The sequence below is a fragment of the Excalfactoria chinensis genome, chromosome 6 (assembly GCF_039878825.1).
Source record: "Excalfactoria chinensis isolate bCotChi1 chromosome 6, bCotChi1.hap2, whole genome shotgun sequence".
Classification (NCBI taxonomy): domain Eukaryota; kingdom Metazoa; phylum Chordata; class Aves; order Galliformes; family Phasianidae; genus Excalfactoria; species Excalfactoria chinensis.
In genome coordinates this window covers 33,829,006-33,846,251 of record NC_092830.1, presented here as the reverse complement: position 1 = coordinate 33,846,251, position 17,246 = coordinate 33,829,006, and the positions used below count along the sequence as shown (strand labels likewise).

The 17,246-nt window shown below is 50.8% G+C and overlaps 2 protein-coding genes across 7 annotated transcripts in view; both read right to left on the bottom strand.

Annotated features, from left to right (window-relative positions):
• Nucleotides 1-11,594, bottom strand: part of TACC2 (transforming acidic coiled-coil containing protein 2) — a 72,245-nt gene extending 60,651 nt beyond the window's left edge. For all 6 annotated transcript variants that reach the window (XM_072339491.1, XM_072339492.1, XM_072339504.1 and 3 more), the window contains exon 1: nt 11,386-11,594. In XM_072339491.1, coding sequence (XP_072195592.1) covers nt 11,386-11,579 — 194 coding nt within the window. In that variant the 5' untranslated portion in view covers nt 11,580-11,594. The remainder of the gene's footprint in view (nt 1-11,385) is intronic.
• A 96-nt stretch (nt 11,595-11,690) lies between these two features.
• On the bottom strand, nt 11,691-16,607 carry LOC140254469 (uncharacterized; the record flags this gene model as incomplete). The annotated part of the gene is made up of 1 exon (XM_072340961.1): nt 11,691-16,607. A coding segment is annotated over exon 1 (4,917 nt), but the record flags the coding sequence as incomplete, so codon positions are not given.
• Between the last annotated feature and the right edge of the window lie 639 nt (nt 16,608-17,246).

Genomic DNA, 17,246 nt, shown 5'->3' with positions numbered 1-17,246 from the left:
TGAGATTTGCCTTCAGCCACTCATGCTGGCTGTGTGACAAACTAGGGTTTATAACTCAAAACTCGGCCAGGGATCGGGAAGGGGACGATGCAGGCCAGGCTGCTCAGAGCTGACACACCACGAAGCCAGCCCAAAGCTGCTCCAACGGGTTCCACTACCGGCACTGCTGGGCCTGGCAGCCGCCCTCCCTCACGGCACCCGCCTGTCCCCGCACCAAGGCCTGAAGGCCCACAGAGTCCTTCAGCAGCCCAGCCCTGCCAAAACACCGCCAGCTTTTTCCATTCCCATGCCCAACTTCTGGAGGAGGATCTACTGAAAAACGATTTGCAAACTCGACTTATGACAAGCGTGACTGAAATACTTCTTAAAGGAAAATGCTTCACAGTTTAACAAGCAGTTGCTTACTAACAGCTGCAGCTGAATTCAGCCCTGACAGCGCGGGGCTCAGCCTGTTCCAAGCTGCACACAAGAACGATGCTGACCGCTGAGTATCCACGGGAGTTTCAGCTTAAAGACTCTACTTACTGTCAAAAAGATCTTTTTCAAATCACTGCTAAGATATAAACAGCAAGCTTTGGTCAAAGCTTGACCCATACCACTCACATGCACTAAATGCCAAGGAATGAATGAGAAATAACCACATGAGCCTATATAATTTCTCCTGCTTAAACATTTGAGGTCTGGCCTCTGTTTACGTAAGAAGCTTTTGGAACAAGGCGGGCAGTGTACTTTAAAGATGTAAAAAAGCACAGCCTTACACACACGTGGAGGCAAAGCAACAGGTTCTGCTCCAGGTTGCAGACAGGCAGTACAGCCAGCCCTGACAGCTCACCTACTGACAGCAGGGAGAGGCAAACCTTTAAGCTCCAGCCTTCAGCTGAGGCTTTAAAACTTTCTGACAGTGGTGCTGGAGACAGAAGGCAGTTGCAGGTCTTGGCATTTTCTCCCCATCCATGTTTTTCCAATCAGGAGAGCTGGATGTGACTCCCTTTGAACAGTCAACAACGACAGCTCCAAGTTTACTGCAAGGGGAAACCAATAAGCATTTCAAGCCCCGCTATCTCCCAGCCCCAGACATTTGGTTGCTTTTAATGAGATAACAGGAAGATTTATAGGTCCTGCTCCTACTCCAGAAATCTCTGGAAAAGCACATGAAGCACCCTAAGGAAGGGGCTGCTCTCAGCATCCTCATGGCTCACTGTTTCAGTTTCCTTATCATTATTTTCTGTTTATTAATTGATTTTTTTTCCTTCTCTTAACTTTACTTTGCAGTTCATCCCCTGCAATTACTACACTCACTGAAGTGAACCTCACATTGAGAAACTCCAAGGGAGTGCTACAGTAACGCTGTGCACATTGAGCATTTATGTTCTTTGAAAGTGTTTTCATGATCAATGGAACCCCTGTTGATAGATTTAGCAGATTAGGAAATAAGAAGCTACTTCTTAAATTAAAAACCAACCAGTGTCTGCAGGGTCAATGGATGCTTTGCAGGCTGCCACACGTGAGTGAGAGCAGGTAAACAAATGGCCCAGCCAGGAGCTGAAGTGTAGGGCAATACAGTGCCTCCTGTAAACCCAACAAAGACCCACTGATTCTTTCCAATACTTGATTCTGGAAAAACCTCCCCAATTTCTTATACATTCTAAAGGAGGAACCACGCCATAAGCACTTCAAAAGAGCATCTTCCACTTAGACTGTAGAATTTCAAGTAGAGTCCCCCTCTGCCAGGTGCTGTGCAGTGATATAACCAGGAAACAAGGTGCCATGGGGCGATTAAACAAGCCATTTTCATGTACAGTGCACAGCAGCGCTTCTATGCTCATGGGGGAAAGAAAAGCCATCACTATCACTGAGATCTGAGTCTCCCACCTGCAGGCTCTTCTTCTGGGCTGGGCAATGAGCAGAGTGGCTCCAGATGCTGCATGCACAGTGCAGTGTGGCTCAGCTGTTCCTGTCTTACCTGGGAGCTGGCATCACCATGGCTGAGCAACAGGAACCAGCTGCACCAGTACCTGCCAGCAGGGCTCCCTGCGGCAGTACCTCACCTCATTGCAGGGCTTAGCCATCCCCAAGGGAACTCCTGTACCTGCCGGGAGGGTGGCAGTGCTGCTGGGACAGGACAGAGCGCTGCAGGAAGCAGAGCTGTTCTGGCAGCGCTGGTGGAATTGCTGACGGGACGTGGGGCTGTTATCTTGGCAGGGTGACGTTATCTTGGCAGGGTGATTTCTTGTCACACATCACCTGAGGGCCTGGACTTCTTCCCTCAGCCAGTCCTCCTTGCTTGCAAGTTTTCTGTAACCTAGGCAGCCGTCTTCCTCATTGACACAATTAGTCATAACCACTACATGGAAAAACATTCTCTTTTTTTTTCTAGGCACTCCAGCAGACTCCAATCACATCAAACCATGGAAGTTACAGCACGTTACTGCATCAAACCCACGAATATTTTAGGTTCTAAGAGTCAAAAAGCCCCAAACGCCTCACAACACTTCCCTCACCAACTCAGAGACGGGCCACACAAACCCTTATATCTCTCAGAACTACAACCCCGACCCACGCGGGACGGGTACGCGCATTCCCGTGACAGCTGACAGCCTCCCGACCAGCCGCACCTCCGGGACTCGAACCCGCGGTCCCCGCCGCCGCCCGCAGCTCCGGCGCCGCCCCGGGCACAGCGGGTGCTCGCACACGGACGCGGAGCTTTCGGAGAGCGGGGCGCTCTTTCTGCTTCTCGGAAAGTTGTGGAAAGGATGACAGAAGAACAGGAAAACAGGGAAACGTATACGCATAAGAGATTTAAGCTTTTAAAGATTTAAATCTTTCAAAGCCGCACTAAATTCACCTCCCCCCCCCCCAAACGCTCCCGAAGCGGCTGCTTACCGCGGCCGGGACTCCCGCACCACCTCCGCCGTTCTCTTTCACCCCCAGCTGCGGGAACGGCCGCGGCCCGGCCCCGCTCCGCCCGGCTCCCCGCCGGCTCCCCCGGCGCCGCCCTGCGCTCACTGCCGGCCCCGGGCAGCCGCAGAGCGAACCCAGCGCCGGGAGGCGGCCCCGCATCGCCCCCGCGGCCCCTCCGCCCGGGGCTGCGGGAGCACGAAGGGCCGAGCGCGGCGGCAGCGGGGCCGGCCGGCCGGCCTGGCTCCTCCCAGGAGGTTCCCGCAGCGGGCTCGGCTCGGGGAAGGGGAGAGCTGCGGGCAGGTTGGGCTGCGACGTGTCTAACGCACAAAGACTCCGATACTGGGTGTTTCCTTATAAAAAGAAAGGAACCGAGCAGCCCTCGCCTCACGGATGGAGTTCGGACCAACTCGAAGGGCAGCTTTTAGAAGCTCATTCCCAGCCCTCTGCTCAAGGGGTGAATTAAAGGCAACTTATTAAAACTTTTCTCGGGCACCCTGAAACTTTAATAACTTCTACAGCAGCTGGAGCTGTAAGTAGGGACAGGAATGGAACCTCTTTATTCCTCCTCCAGTTCTTCCAGGGGGGTTGGAACCAAATGATCCTTAAGGTCCCTTTCAACTCAAGGCATTCTGTGATCCTACAACATCCCACCTCCTAAATTTGCACCGTTTCGCCCATACAAAAATGGAGCAGATTTAATTAGCTGCATGCCCTTATGAATCTCTTTGGTCTCCTCTGGGTTTATGGCTACACAAAAGACCGGCTTTGTCAGTAATTAAAGGTTTGCACTGAGATGCACTGCTCTGGAACCCCAGTGCATGCACAAGGGACATGCACCCAGAGAATTCATTTCGTGTCTACCCAGGGAGATCATTATCATGCTTATAACCCATCACACAATAACTACAGGCTGCGTGTGTATAATAGCTGTCATCCCACAGCGAGCCAGCTGATAGGTTCATTGCTTACCAGACTAGATCTAATGCTGGAACCACAGAGGCTGAATTCTGGGGGGTGATCAGTCCAACATCTCTTCCTCTGCAGAGCTCAGGGTAGATCTCAAAGGGCTGTGCTGCTCCTGTGCATGTCGGGTATGGTAATAACAGCAGTTGGGCCCCTCAGAGGACAAATGCAGAGCTGAGCTTCAGGTGGAAAAAGGCAAAACTCTCACACTTCTTCCACCTGTGTCCGGCAGCAGGTGATGGGGGTTGTCCCTAGATGGGCTCCCCTGCTGCTCTGAACTGCTCCCACCTGTGCAGGAAACACACTATGCCCAGTTAACCACAGAGACTAAAACTGATGCTGAACTGGGTGAGAATACATAAACCTGCAGAATTGCCCCCCATTGCTTGCAATGTGAGGTGTGATAATATCACACAGGGAACAACGAGCTATGGGAGCCAAGAGCACCCGCTCCAACAGCAAGGATTAGGATTGAACTGAGTGTTAAGCTCTGGGGTGAGCAGCTCTCTGCCTCCCTGGCTGCAGGAAATCAGCCATGGTTAAAAAGTTGCTGTGATTTCTGATCCAGGTACAAGCATCCAGCTGCCATCTCATTTGAGGGGGAACTAAACTCTGTTGTCATCTGGAAACCATTCTGCAAATGGCTTCTGCAGGTACAGCAGCCTTCAGGGGAGGGAGACCCTGGAGAGAAGGAGCGTTGTTAAAACAAACCTTCGTTTGCTTTGTGAGCAGCACTTCAGTCTGGCACGGAGCTGCGGACACAGAGTAGCTGAATTCCTGCTCACACAACCAAACTGAGCTTTTCTTTGGAATGGAATCGTCCTTCCACTCAAATAACGTGCTGTCCCTGCTCGTTCATCCACCTCTGGCTGTACCCAAACCCATTCCCCTACAGCCTGTGAGCCAGCACCTGAGGGAGAGGAACACAGCTGGGGGGCATGCCCTGCTCTGCCCCACCTCTACAAATTCAACCTGAGGGCTTTTCCCATCAACCAGCATTTCTGCCAAACCAAAGCAGGACGGGGTGGGGGAAATGAGTAAGCCCTCAAAAACCAAACCAAACCCTGAGCAAAGAAAAAAAATCCCACAACCTCCATGAATTCCCATGAAATTGGCTTGAAAAGAAGTCTGCTGTGCTCAATAAATGTAAGAACTTCAGATTTCCTTTTGAACTCGCCTTCTGGTTTTGAGAATGCAGGCAGGATGAACTCACATCAGATTGACCAGTCTCTCCCAGTAAGCACAGTGACAGGATGCTTTGTTCTCCACCCTCCGACCCCTCTTTAAACTGAAGTTAAGGTTATCACCAGTCAACAGGGAAAACCAAACGCTGCAGTATTTGTGATAAACACGCAAGGCCGAGATGTATAGGCTTGTTCTGAGCAAAGAGGCTGCGAAAGCATTGGGAAGAATTCTCAATTGCTCTTTGGGAAAACCTAGTGCCCAATTTCGAGGCCATTTGCATGAAGGGAAACCATAAAAATACACTTAAATTTGTTTAAAATTAGTTTCTCTTCTGTGCTTCCCGGCCTGGAATTCATAGCCACGCACTCTGCAAAACCACAGCATCAATTAGCTGTAGCCCAGCTTGGCTTATATATCCAAGCCACTTCTGCAACAAACACCTGATACTTATGTTTCCACCTACAAATTGCTCACACCATCATTTGTGGTGGTTGAAAAACGAGGTCGTGCAACTGCCAGCAGTTATTCTTGGCAAGGCTCTGAGTTGGCCGTCCCTTTGGAGTGCAGGCATTCACCTTAAGCCTCTGCTTTGAAAACAATGGAAAGTCAAATCTTTAATTGCTGACTGATAGGAAACCAAGGTTTGGGACATTTTCAAGTTAAACTGATTCCATAACAAGCCCTCAAAGCGTCACAGCTTCTCTCACTGCATCCCATCACAACAGTCAAAAGAAACTCAAGAGATTTTCAAGCATTGAGCAGAAGCGGATTCTGTATTTTGCTTCATTTAATGGCACCGTCAAGGAAGGAGAGGAAGGGGTTGAAGGTTTTTTACTCACTGTTTTCCTTAGTTGTTAGAAACAGAGAAACACTGGTGTATTTTTTATATTCTCATTCCAGAAAATGGATCCAGTCTCTCTGCCTGCTGCAGTTATTCTTAGCTGGCTTTGATATTTCTATCAGCTAGGAGAGCATAACAATGTTATCATGCTAACAAATTCCAAAGATTTTACATAAGCCCTTGAGTGCCTTTAAAAAAAGGCTGTATTGATTACAGTGCTTGTGTTTCACCAGCCAGAGGAGCTATGAAAAAAACAACAGGCTGAAAGAATAAAAGAAAGCAGCCTGATGGGTTTCAGTGCTGTGAAGCAAGTGCTCTGTTTGTCCGAGCATCGTTTACACACAGAGGCCAGGTCTGAGGTTGGAAAACAGCACTGAGTGCAGGCCAGCAGGTTGCTGAAATCCTGCTTGAATGCATCTCACCTACTCCCCTTGTTTCAGGTTTATAAAGCAAAACAACTGACGTCCCTGTTACTTCAGCAAAGTAGGATCACCACGTGTAAAGGGGTGAGGAGTGACTGCTCAGCAGCTGAGTCCAAGGTTCAGAGCCAAATTCTTTGCACTGGGACAGAGATTTGGCCTTAAATTTAGTGGCTTTAAGGGCAGACTGCAGCTTTTGCCTCTTTGCACACAGCTGTCTGGAAGGATTCACCAAGAGGGGAAGGAAACAAATGGACAAGGTTTAAATGGAAGCATCACTGCCAAGTCACTAAGAACAGATCCAAACAGCACACCGGGGCTGGACTAAGACAACATGCCCAGTCACCAAGGACACTGTGCCCTCTGTGCCACGTGAGGTTGAGGTGTGTGCAGATGAGCAGAGTGCAAACAGACCCACAAGAAATGTCATGTTCTCCATGCACCCCACTCACCAATCCTCACGTTTTTAACCGCTGCGTTACCAGCTGACTCTACATACAGGTGTGGTGCTATTAAAGCAAACATAATCTAAAGCCAGCTTCATTATCCTTGCTACGCAACAGACAACTGACTGCAGGGGCCATTCAGCTTTGGAAACAGCCTGCACAAGGCTGATTGCCTCATTCATTCTGGAAATGTCTTAACACTTTATATACCTGACCTTTTGTTGTTCAAAAAGCTTTTTACCTACAGGAGCTCTCAAGATGCGCAGAGTTTAAGTAAGGAAAAGAACAAAAAGGTGGAGGCAAAGCATACAGGACGAGAGAAGTGCTGGGGTTTTGTCTCTTCAGACAGCTCCAGAGGAGCCTTTGCTGGGAAGCAGTAGTGCCGTGCAAGCATGCCAAGATGCAGAAAACCTGGAAGGAAGCCACAGCCAAGTCATGGAGAATATGCCTGTGTCTGTAATTGCTGTTTTCAGAGCTGCCCTCCGCAGGGTTCAAAGCTGGAACTAATCCTACTTTGCATATTCTATTAGGAACAGGGACAGTAGGACTCGCTCCATGGCACCTAATTCTGCAAGAAGCCAGGAGATAAGAGTTGGAATACAGAAAATGTGGGGATGTGTAGGAGATTGAAACACAGTTTTGGGGAAAATAGACAGCTTATGTGGAAGAAGCAGGGTTGGAAAATACATCTGGGGAAAGATTAATCAGAAAATCAAAGGTAATCCTGAAGTAATTCTTAACTTAGTAAGAAAAGAAGGCAAAAATGGATGCCAAGCTGCCTGTGCAGACACTGGGCAAAATATCACAGCATCCTTGCTGGATTGGTTGAGCAAATGCCTGTACATGATTGAATACATTTCATTTCTTAAGAAGCACAGAAGGATGTTGGAAAAAGAACAGCTCATCTGTCACACATGTCAGTACGTACCTTACAAACGTGTGGCAAAAGTTCTCAGTGTTACAGAAGGTTTCCAATGGAATAACAAGCGCCTGCAGTTTGGCAAGGTCGGAGATGGTTTTACTGCTGTAGCTTAGCAGAGGCATGCACTCTAATTAAACCTCAAAGCAACAGCAGGGCATCGCAGTCCTCCTTTTCCACTGAAAGGTGCACTGAGTACAACTGGGCACGCCGTCAAATCACCATCCTGTAAATACTTCACCTTTCCCATTGCCTAAAGCTGCGCCCCATGAGGTCAGCAGCACCTGCTAGAGTAGGTGGCAAAACTCCCTTCAGTTCCTTAGAAAGCCCATTCAGCCAGCCGAGGGCTGCAGGCAGAGCGCCGTGCATGCACCACTCTTGAGGATGACAGTGAGGTAGGAAGGAAACACAGAATTCAGATGCAAATAGGCCAGGAAGAAGGGCAGGAGAGAGAGAGGAACGATCTTACTAACACTGGGCATTGTATTCATGTGTAAATGTGCAGCTATTTCCCGCCCCCCCTTTATTTTGTGACCTGGAGATGCTGCACAGGTAAGCTCATTTTGAAGCTAAAGAATAAAGGAAGAAGGGAAGGAAAGGAACGAAAAGGAAGGATAAGTCATCACTGTTTTGATAACAGGTCTCTTAACTCCAAGATCTTGTGCCCAGATGCTAATGATACAAAGCATTAGTGCTGAGAACTCACTGGATTGATCTGGAAAGCAGTTCTACATTCCTCTTCTCTCATCCAGCAAGACTGGTAAAATATTTAATGCTATATTTGTTACACAGGCAAAAACGACCAAGTCAGTGTTTGCTAAGGAGCGCACATTCCTTTTGTACCTATTGAACTTGCCAGTTTTCGATGGCAAGAACAAAGCACACAGACAATCCCAAGGTACGTCTGGACCAGCTTTAGAGATCTTATCTGATGCACCCAAAGGACGCAGAACATTTTCCCAGTCACTTTGCTGATGCCAATTGCTGTAATGCGTTTTCTGCATGACAGTTTTGCTTAGAGAAGGCAGCCAACACAGCAGAACCCTCCGCAGACTGCTGCAATAAGGAATGCTATGAAGAACTCAGCACTGCTCCCACTTAGCAGATGTCAGGATTATGGAAAGTCATCGGGAAAAGCCAAACCATCTTTAAACATCTCCAAGATTTTGCCATCGTTTGCTGGTTGGATCCATGCTCTGCTCAATGTCTGCCATAACCACAATGCAAGCAGGCGCATGACAGTGGCATGAGGTATAAAGGCTCTCTGGACACAGGCAGAACTCTTTCCTTTACCCATCAAGGAATGAAGAAGTATATGGAGCAGAGGTTACTGAAAGAGGTAAACAAACAGGTCTTGTTCTTTCCCAAGTACGACTCAGACAAGGAAGGGGAACAGCCGGGGACAGCAGTAAGGGACCTTCCAGAGGGAAGCATGACCAATGCTCCTGTTACAGCTTCTTTCCAAAAATCATTTTCCTTTTGCTGAAGATCTGAAGGGAATGGTGTCATATTGCCTCTTCTTTTGCTCACCATCACCCCGCTACTTCAGCAGGTGGGGCAGGAACACTTTGGGCTGATCCTCATGAGAGCACCCTGCCCAGAGCCATGGCCAGCAGAACTAATCCCTCCTTCCTGCAGGAAGAAATCCTAACAAGGATCAGAGTCAGAGCACAACTCTGCAGCACAGTTTCAACACAAGGGGTCTTGTAAGGGTGCACCCCTGCAGCTCCACACTGCACAAAAGCAGTAGAGGTGGGAGGAAGGGGGCCAAAGTAATTCAGAATGTTTCCTTCTCTTAAATGTGATTTACTTCTTACTATTCCATTTATTTAATAGTATCATAGAATCGTTAAGGTTGGAAAAGACCTCTAGGATCCCCAAGTCCAATCCTGACCCATCCCCACCATGCCCACATCCCCACAGCTCTGGAACACCTCCACAGACAGTGACCCCACCTCTCCCTGGGCAGCTGTGCTGCTGCATCACCACTCTTTCTGAGTCTAATCTCCAAACTGAATTTGTCTTTGAGGGGGGATGGAAGTGTTCTTTCTCCCCCTGGCTTCTTCCATCAGACCCAAATCCCTGCATTCAGCTCTCAGCAACACACTCCTTTTTTGCAAGACAACAGTAGCACATCCCCTTCAATGATTAGAGGGCAATAAGTGTCTGGAAACTCTGAGTCTAGAAGCTCTGTGCCTGGAGAGCACGATTTAAAAATGCAACTCTTCAAAACCAGCTTTGAGTTCAGAGTGAAAGCAGAGCAGTCAGCATGTCGAGCTCAACTGAACCAGCGCACTCTGCTTCTCACCTGTATTACTGTAAACACATTCCAGTAAGAGCCAAGCCCGAGCAGGAGCCGAGCTTCCACTCTACCCGTGAACCCCCCAGTGCACAAGCCCCAGGAGCTGCAGCATGTCTTGTGTCCCACATGGCCCCACTCACAGCCGCAGTCCCAGAGCAGCAGCTGCTGCTGGCACCAACCCTCCCGCTGCAGGAACAGGTGATGACGCATTCCTGGAGCTTACACAAGTATGAAGCAACCACTCCATGAATTGCCAGCAGCTGTTTCCAGAACCCCACCCTGCCTGCCACAGGTATTTGTTTAAAGTATGGCACCCACCCTGATGGAAAGCGCATGCTTAGGCACATGCATGTATCAGCCCCGTAAGGCTCCTGAACCCAGCCGTACCAGCAAGCAGTTGGGTAACATCAATACTACAGGGCTGGGAAGCCTCCCATCACAAAAAGGGAAATGCAAAGAGAGGAAAGGAACCGGAGGGAAATACTTGCACTAGTGTCATTGTCACTTTACAGACAGAGCCTAAAGAGAAAGTCACATAGCTCAGGCTTCCAGCACTGGGGATGTTTTTTAACACACATTTAGCTTGTAAACCCAAATCCTATCCAGTGTGCACCCCTGGCTCACAAGACAAACCACCCCCTGTGTTTTCATAGAACTGTTTGAGTTGGAAAGGCCCTTTAATGGCCATCTGGTCCAACCCCCCCCCCCCCCCCCCCCCCCCAATGCTCAGGGTCACCCACAGCCCCATCAGGCGCTCATTGCCCCATCTTGGGGTCTGCAGGGATGGGCACCACCACCTCTCTGGGCAAGAAGTGTTAGGTTGGAGGTGGTTACATTTCCACGGCTCCACAAGTCCCAGCTGAGAACTCGTGTCTGAAGCAACTCCATATCATTAGAAACACTGAATAATGCAGTGATCAAAGGCACTGTCAGTGCAATTCCAGCACGCAGCAGGATGAGAGGGTGGCCTGACAGCTAACTGCGAGTAATTGGGCTGTACTCGGGTTTGTTTTTAAGTGCTGCAGGTCTCATGTAACTGGGTCACCAAAACTCAGGCAAAAGCCTGCTCACTTCAGGCTGAGCAGCACTGTTTGCTGCCTCGCTTCAGGCTACGAGATGTGAGTGCCAGGAAGCACAAACACAGCCATGCAGATGAGGGCAGGGAACTGGGGCAGCAGTGAGACAATGGGAAGGGCCCTCCTCAGGCTATGGGACACCCTTCACACCCAGACCTTACATACGACTGCAGTTTTCTTCCACTGTGTCCACATTTAGAGGGATTCAGTTGGAATCTCAGAGCACAGCAAGTGCCCTGCCCACCTGGACAGTGCAAGTCCACCTGTGACATTTGTCCCTATTGAGCCCCAGGGACCTGACAACCGTATCATGCAGCGATTTAAAGACAATACCTGTCAGTGGGCAGCCCTGCCACCGCCGTGTCTTGAAGCGTGCTGAGGTCAGGCATCTCAGGCTCCAGGAATGCAAGTGGGGACAGCATCCTTTGGGTGTCCTGCAGCAAGCCTTCATGCCCCAGGTCTGTCCCATTCAGATGTATGTCAGCACCAGCAAAGCCTGCACATGGGGAGTGCTCCCCCTGCTCCATCCCGGCAGTGGCTGGGGAGCAGTCTCCATGCAGCTCTGCCTCCTGCTCCCCAGTACTGCTGCTTAACACCGAGCCACCTTCAACAGAGACCAGCATCCTTGCTGTGCCTGTCTCAGAATTGTCCTCAGGTCTTTCAGTGCCCATTTCAGGGATGTCCCCAGGTTTTTCAGTGCCCATCTCAGGGATGGCTCCAGGTTTTCCGGTGCCTGTCTCTGCTGAGCTCAGCACTGTGTCACAGCTCTCCCGTACATCCCCCTCCATCACATCACTGGATCCTGCTTGGGAGTCGGTGTGCATGCAGCCATCCTGGCTGGCTTCATTTTTTAAGTAATCCATTAACTCACGTACGGCTCCTCTCTCCTCTTGTTGTGGACCTTCTGATGCTCCCATGCATTCCTTCTTTCCTTGATCATCCAGCATCACCTGTGTGTCACTCTGCACCTCAGTGCTATGCGTAAAATTGCTGTGGGTGCCCAGCTCCTGAATTTCCCCAGGTGACATGCTAACATTGTCTGGCGGTTTTTCACAGCTGTAAGAGTCTCCTGGGACAGGAGCTGAAGTTGCCACATCAGAGATGCTCGTAGCAGCATCCAGACCGCTGCACCCACTCTCCTCTTCCCCTGGCTCAGGACCTGGGCACTGCTCACTGTGACAGCTCGCACCATCCTCAGGCAGCTCTGTGCTGCATTCCGTCATTGAGCTCTTTGTGGGAGTAGCATCCTCTGAGTCTTCCACTGTTGGGATGCTGGCTGTGCTCGGCTGTTGCTTTTCCTCCAAATGGAAGTTCTCAGCTGCTGCTCCATCAGATGCCATCAGTCCGTGCTTCTTCTCCTCTAAGCCCATTAGCGATGCAGGCTCCACACCTCCAGCACACAGCCCTGCCTCTCCTTCCATCCCGCTGCTCTCTGGATGCTCAGCATTTGCCTTTTGCAAGTTCTCCAGCACACATGCAATGTTTGCAGAGCCCTCTGAGCAGGGAACCCTGCCCAGACCAGGCTGCCTACTTCCTTCTGCTTGCAGCCCTGCCACTGTGTCCTGCTGCAGAGATCCAGGAGCTGTGCAAAGAGCTAAAGGCAGCTCTGATCCTCCTGCCCGCAAGGGGCTCTTGGACACCATGCCCACCTCAACTGATCCCAAGAAGTTCCCAGCACCACACAGTTGCACCGTGCCCTCGGCAGCTGGGCTCTGCATGCAGCCTGCATGGCTTTCTGCTGGCAGCTGGGGTAACTCTGCGCTCAGCGTGCTGCGGACTGTTTGCCTGAATATCTGGCTGATGTGCTCCCTGAAGTCCGGCAGGCTGGAGCCCAGCGAGAGACACGGCACAGCCTCATGCTCCTTTGCAGGGCTCTCTGCAGGCTGCTTGCAAGCACCGCTCTCTGCCCTCCTTCTGTCCTTATTCTCCTTTAAAACTCCTTCCCCTAGCTCTGCATTCCCAGCTTTCTCTAAGATCTCACCGTACTTGTCATCTGCGCAGATATGGGTTGCAATTTCCTCATTACAGCTTCCCTGTTTACCAGCAGATGAAAGGCTCAGCAGCTTCCCTTCCAGAGCAGGGGCTGCGAGCAGAAGCTCTGCCGAGCTGTCACTCTGCTGCTCTTTGAAGTTTACATCACCTTTTGTTTCTTTGGATTTAATTGCAGATAACTCTTTCTTCAGCTTCTCAGAATTAAACTGTGATAAGTTTCCAGCGCTCTGCCCCACATTTAAAGTCTCTGTGCCTCCATCGCCTTGAACTCCCTGCCCTTGAACCCCTCCTCCATCCCCACCCACATCCCCTGCAGAGCTGTTTTCTGCCTTTGCTGCCTTCCCTGTGCCTGCTCCAGGTGAGTGCACAGACACCTGAGGACCTGCAGCAATCTGCCCGTGAGTATTACTTTGTATGTTCTGGCACTCTATAGCTTCCAGCTTGTTATTTAGTGATCCCCCCTCGGTATCACTTTCAGCATTGCTTCCAGCTTGCTGGCTGAGATGATGGAATGCAGAGGTCAATGCAGAGGGGGCTGTAAAATTGGCTTGACACAAACCAGGCTCCTCTGATGCCTGTTGCATGCAGCTGGATTTATGGGACTCACCAGCAGGAATCACTTCCCCATGTGCCTGAGGCAGTAAAGGACACCCCTCTGCCCCCAGACCTTTGGCACTTTCCATGTTGCTCATTTCTTCAACACCAGCATCATCCTCCACACTCATCTCTGTGATCCCAACCCTCTGGGTGAGGCCCCCAGCAGCGCTCACACCCTCCATCTCTTCTGAGCTTTTCACCAGCCACGTTTCCCTTTTAATTCCAGGGCTGGCCGTTTGAGGATCGCTTCTCCCAGCACTATCAGAAGTAGATTCTATTTCAGGCTTGCAGGGCAAAGCCTGCTGTATGTTAGTGGCACTTGCTGAATCCTGCGTTCCTGGAAGAGCATCTACAGCATGGCTCTCCCCAGCGCTGCCTTTCATCCCACAGATGCTGACTGGCCCTTCGTTCTTGTCAGATTCTTTACAAACCGTATCACTCTGACGTGCTTCCTCACGCTGACTGGCTGAGATCAAAGAATTATTGCCCTGCTTGGGCTTGTTTGAGTTCTGCTTACTGCAGCAGCTTTCCTCTGCCCCGAGATCAGTTTTGTTTTGCTCGGTGCAATCTTGCAAATGAAGCACGGTCACACCAGAAATGTTTTGCAGGTGTTGGAGGGTGGGTGCAGCAGCGAACATCTCAGCACTGCTCTCATCCTCCTCCTTTCCTTCTGCCATACTGGAGCCGCACTGGAACGCTGCAGGACCCAGCAGAGCTCCTTTAGTCATGTTTGGAGGCATTTCTGATGCACTGTTGGGATCCGTTAGTACTGAAAGCTGCTGAAAGTTTGGAGGCCCATCTTTGTGTTTCTGGTCATCCGCTCTCATGGCAGTCAGCAGTGCACTTTGGTGTGCCTGGTGTTCGAGTCCTGCATTTGAAATCACCAGTTTCTCTATCTGTTCCACATGGGGAAGAGCAGATGGAATATCTGCACTCACTCGCAGGCCTCCAGGACTGCCCTGCAGAGTTTCTGAAGGGCTGAGCTCATCACACTTGGATGGGTCTTCTAAACTGCACTCCAAGGAGCTGTGCTTGTCACTCTCAGAGGGGCGCTTGCTCCCCTCAGTGCTGTCACTCCCTCCTCCTTCCATGTGAGCAGGAACAGGCTCTGCTGTACCAACTTCGGCTGGCAAAGTTTCTGCAGTGGCCATTTGTGCATCACAGTGACTTTCTGCAGCCACTTGCTCCTGCCAAGCTGGTGTCAGCACAGCAGCTTGGCACTCGGTGCCTGGTACCAGCCCTGTGCTCCCCTCGAAGCAATGCTGCATCTTCCCATGCTCCTCACCATGCCCAGCTGCAGCTGCTTGCTCCTCAGCATGTCCCGCAGCACAGCCCTCCATCTCCACCACCTCGTTTAAGCCTTGAAGTTCAGGATTTGATGTGGATGTTTCCATGCTTCCTCCAGCTTTTCTGCTGCTCTCGGGCTCTCCTTGACCTGCTGTTTGGCAGTCAATCCCTAACACAGCTTCTCCAGCCTTTTCCCAGGCTTCACCCTGCCCGCTCAGCATAACGCCATTGTTCTCAGGGTGGAGGAGCAGTGAACTGTGTGCACCAGCTGAACAAACCTCCTCAGCCCCATGACGGCCTGGCTGCCCTGGAGCTGTGTCCTTAGCATGGCAGCAAGCACAGCCCAATGGGCACTGTGCCCTCGGGCACAGCACAGAGCTGCCCCTGCTCTCCAGGGCACCCAGGGTGGCTGCTTTCTTTCCACCCGGCTGCTGTTCAGCTCCACAGCCAAGAGACTGTGAGTGGTCTTCAGGGGATCCCAAGTCCCCCTCTACATTTAGGGACTTTCCCACAGCTCCTTCCTTCAGCTCGCCTGCTGGAGCCTTGGCACAAGGACTGGGTGCTTCAAGGCCATGTCCCAGCTGGATTTCTTTTGCATCCTCATTGTGGATGCCAAGGGAGCTCAGCAGTTGTCTTTCTGCTACATCTGACCTTGCAGGTGACCCACTGTCCACTCGTGTTTTGTTTTGCTCTTCTGTTAGGTTCACCGATTCAGCCCCCTTTTGATTCAGCTCTGTAGATCTGCTTGAAGAACCACTTAATGCATAATCTTCTAGCAGTAATCTGTTACCCTCCAGGGAATGGTCCTGGGTGGGACTGGTAACTCTCTCTGTTACAGAGAGCACAGACTTCCCTGCTGACACATCGGCTATGACAATTTCATTGCTGCTGGCTTTGCCTTTTTGGCTTTCAGTCATGACAGCTGATTCTTGCTCTTCCCCTTGCTTCAGTGATGAAGGCTCAGCACTAAGAAGCTCATCCTCCTTTTGAAGCTCTCTTTGAGAAATGGGTTCATCTTTCTCAGAGGTTGTTCCCAGCATTTCACTTCTCATTGGATCTCGGTAGTCATTTCCAGGCACACATTGCTTCAAAGGTTCATCCAGCTTTGGTACCAGGAGGAGATCTGGGGGGTCAAAAGGCAGCTCTGGCACTAAAGGGCAGGCTGCTGGTGCTCCTTGCCTTTGGGCTGGGGTTACCTCATCCCCTCTCACTACAGCCCCCACCTGCAGGCTGTAGACCTCCCTGGTCTCAGGCCTTGCTATGGAACTCTCAGCACTTACAACTGCTCCCGTTGCCGGGTAATTTGGGATTAAGGTTTCCTTTCTCATTAGCAGACCCTCTTCACCATCTGTGTTCTGTCTACCTTGCTGCACTACAGCTTGTGCCTGACCTACTTCCCAAAATCCCAGCTCCTGTTCAGCCTTCTGGGCAGGAAAATAATCCCCTGCTCCTGCACCCTGCAGGGATGTGCTGACCTGCAGCTGCTCCTTGTCCCCCAACTGCTCACTCTGCCACGGGGACCTCAGCTCCCTCAAACGTGCCTCTGTAGGCTCTGTAGCAGCGCTGGGCTTCCTGGGATCATTCCCACCAGTTCTCAGAGCAGCAGGTGCAGCTGGGTCACATTTAGGGCCTCTGCCCTCAGAAACACCAGGCCTTGTTCTCTCCTCTTTGTCATTCATTGCTTCATTGGAGACTGGTGACACATCACTGCTTGTTGCAAGATCTGCTGTGACATCCTCCAAACTGCCCCCTGCAGGCACTGAGAGGGGCAGACATCTCTCCTTTGCTTCTGCAGCTTGCTGCAAGGCATCAGAGCCCGTATCTCCTCCATCTTCTTGCCTGATACTGCACTGTCCTGTCCCCTTGAAAGGCAATGTGCTTGAGTTTGGGTCGAGTACATCTTCAGTGCTGGAGCTACTGAAGCCTTCGTCACTGATGCTGCCAACAGTGGAAACATTTGTTGTGCATCAATAAAAAGAAGCAAAGAATAAAAACCAATTCATGCCACTGACATTTCAAAGCCATGCAGGACATGCACTGTGGAGCTGGTAATCCACTTGGCAAGGACACACCACCGGACACACGCTGCAGCAGCTCATTACACCACTACATGGACCTCAGCCCTTGCCTACCAGCTATCGTGCCTGTGACATGCAATTAAACCATTCCCAAATGACACATTCCAGGCGTGTGTTCCCCCTTCATAGACTGAAGGATCAACAGAAGTACCAAAGGAAACAGCAGCATCTCTTAGAAGCAGTAAGGAAAACACCTTTCTAGAAGGCTACTCCACATGAAGCTAATGGCTATGCAGTCCA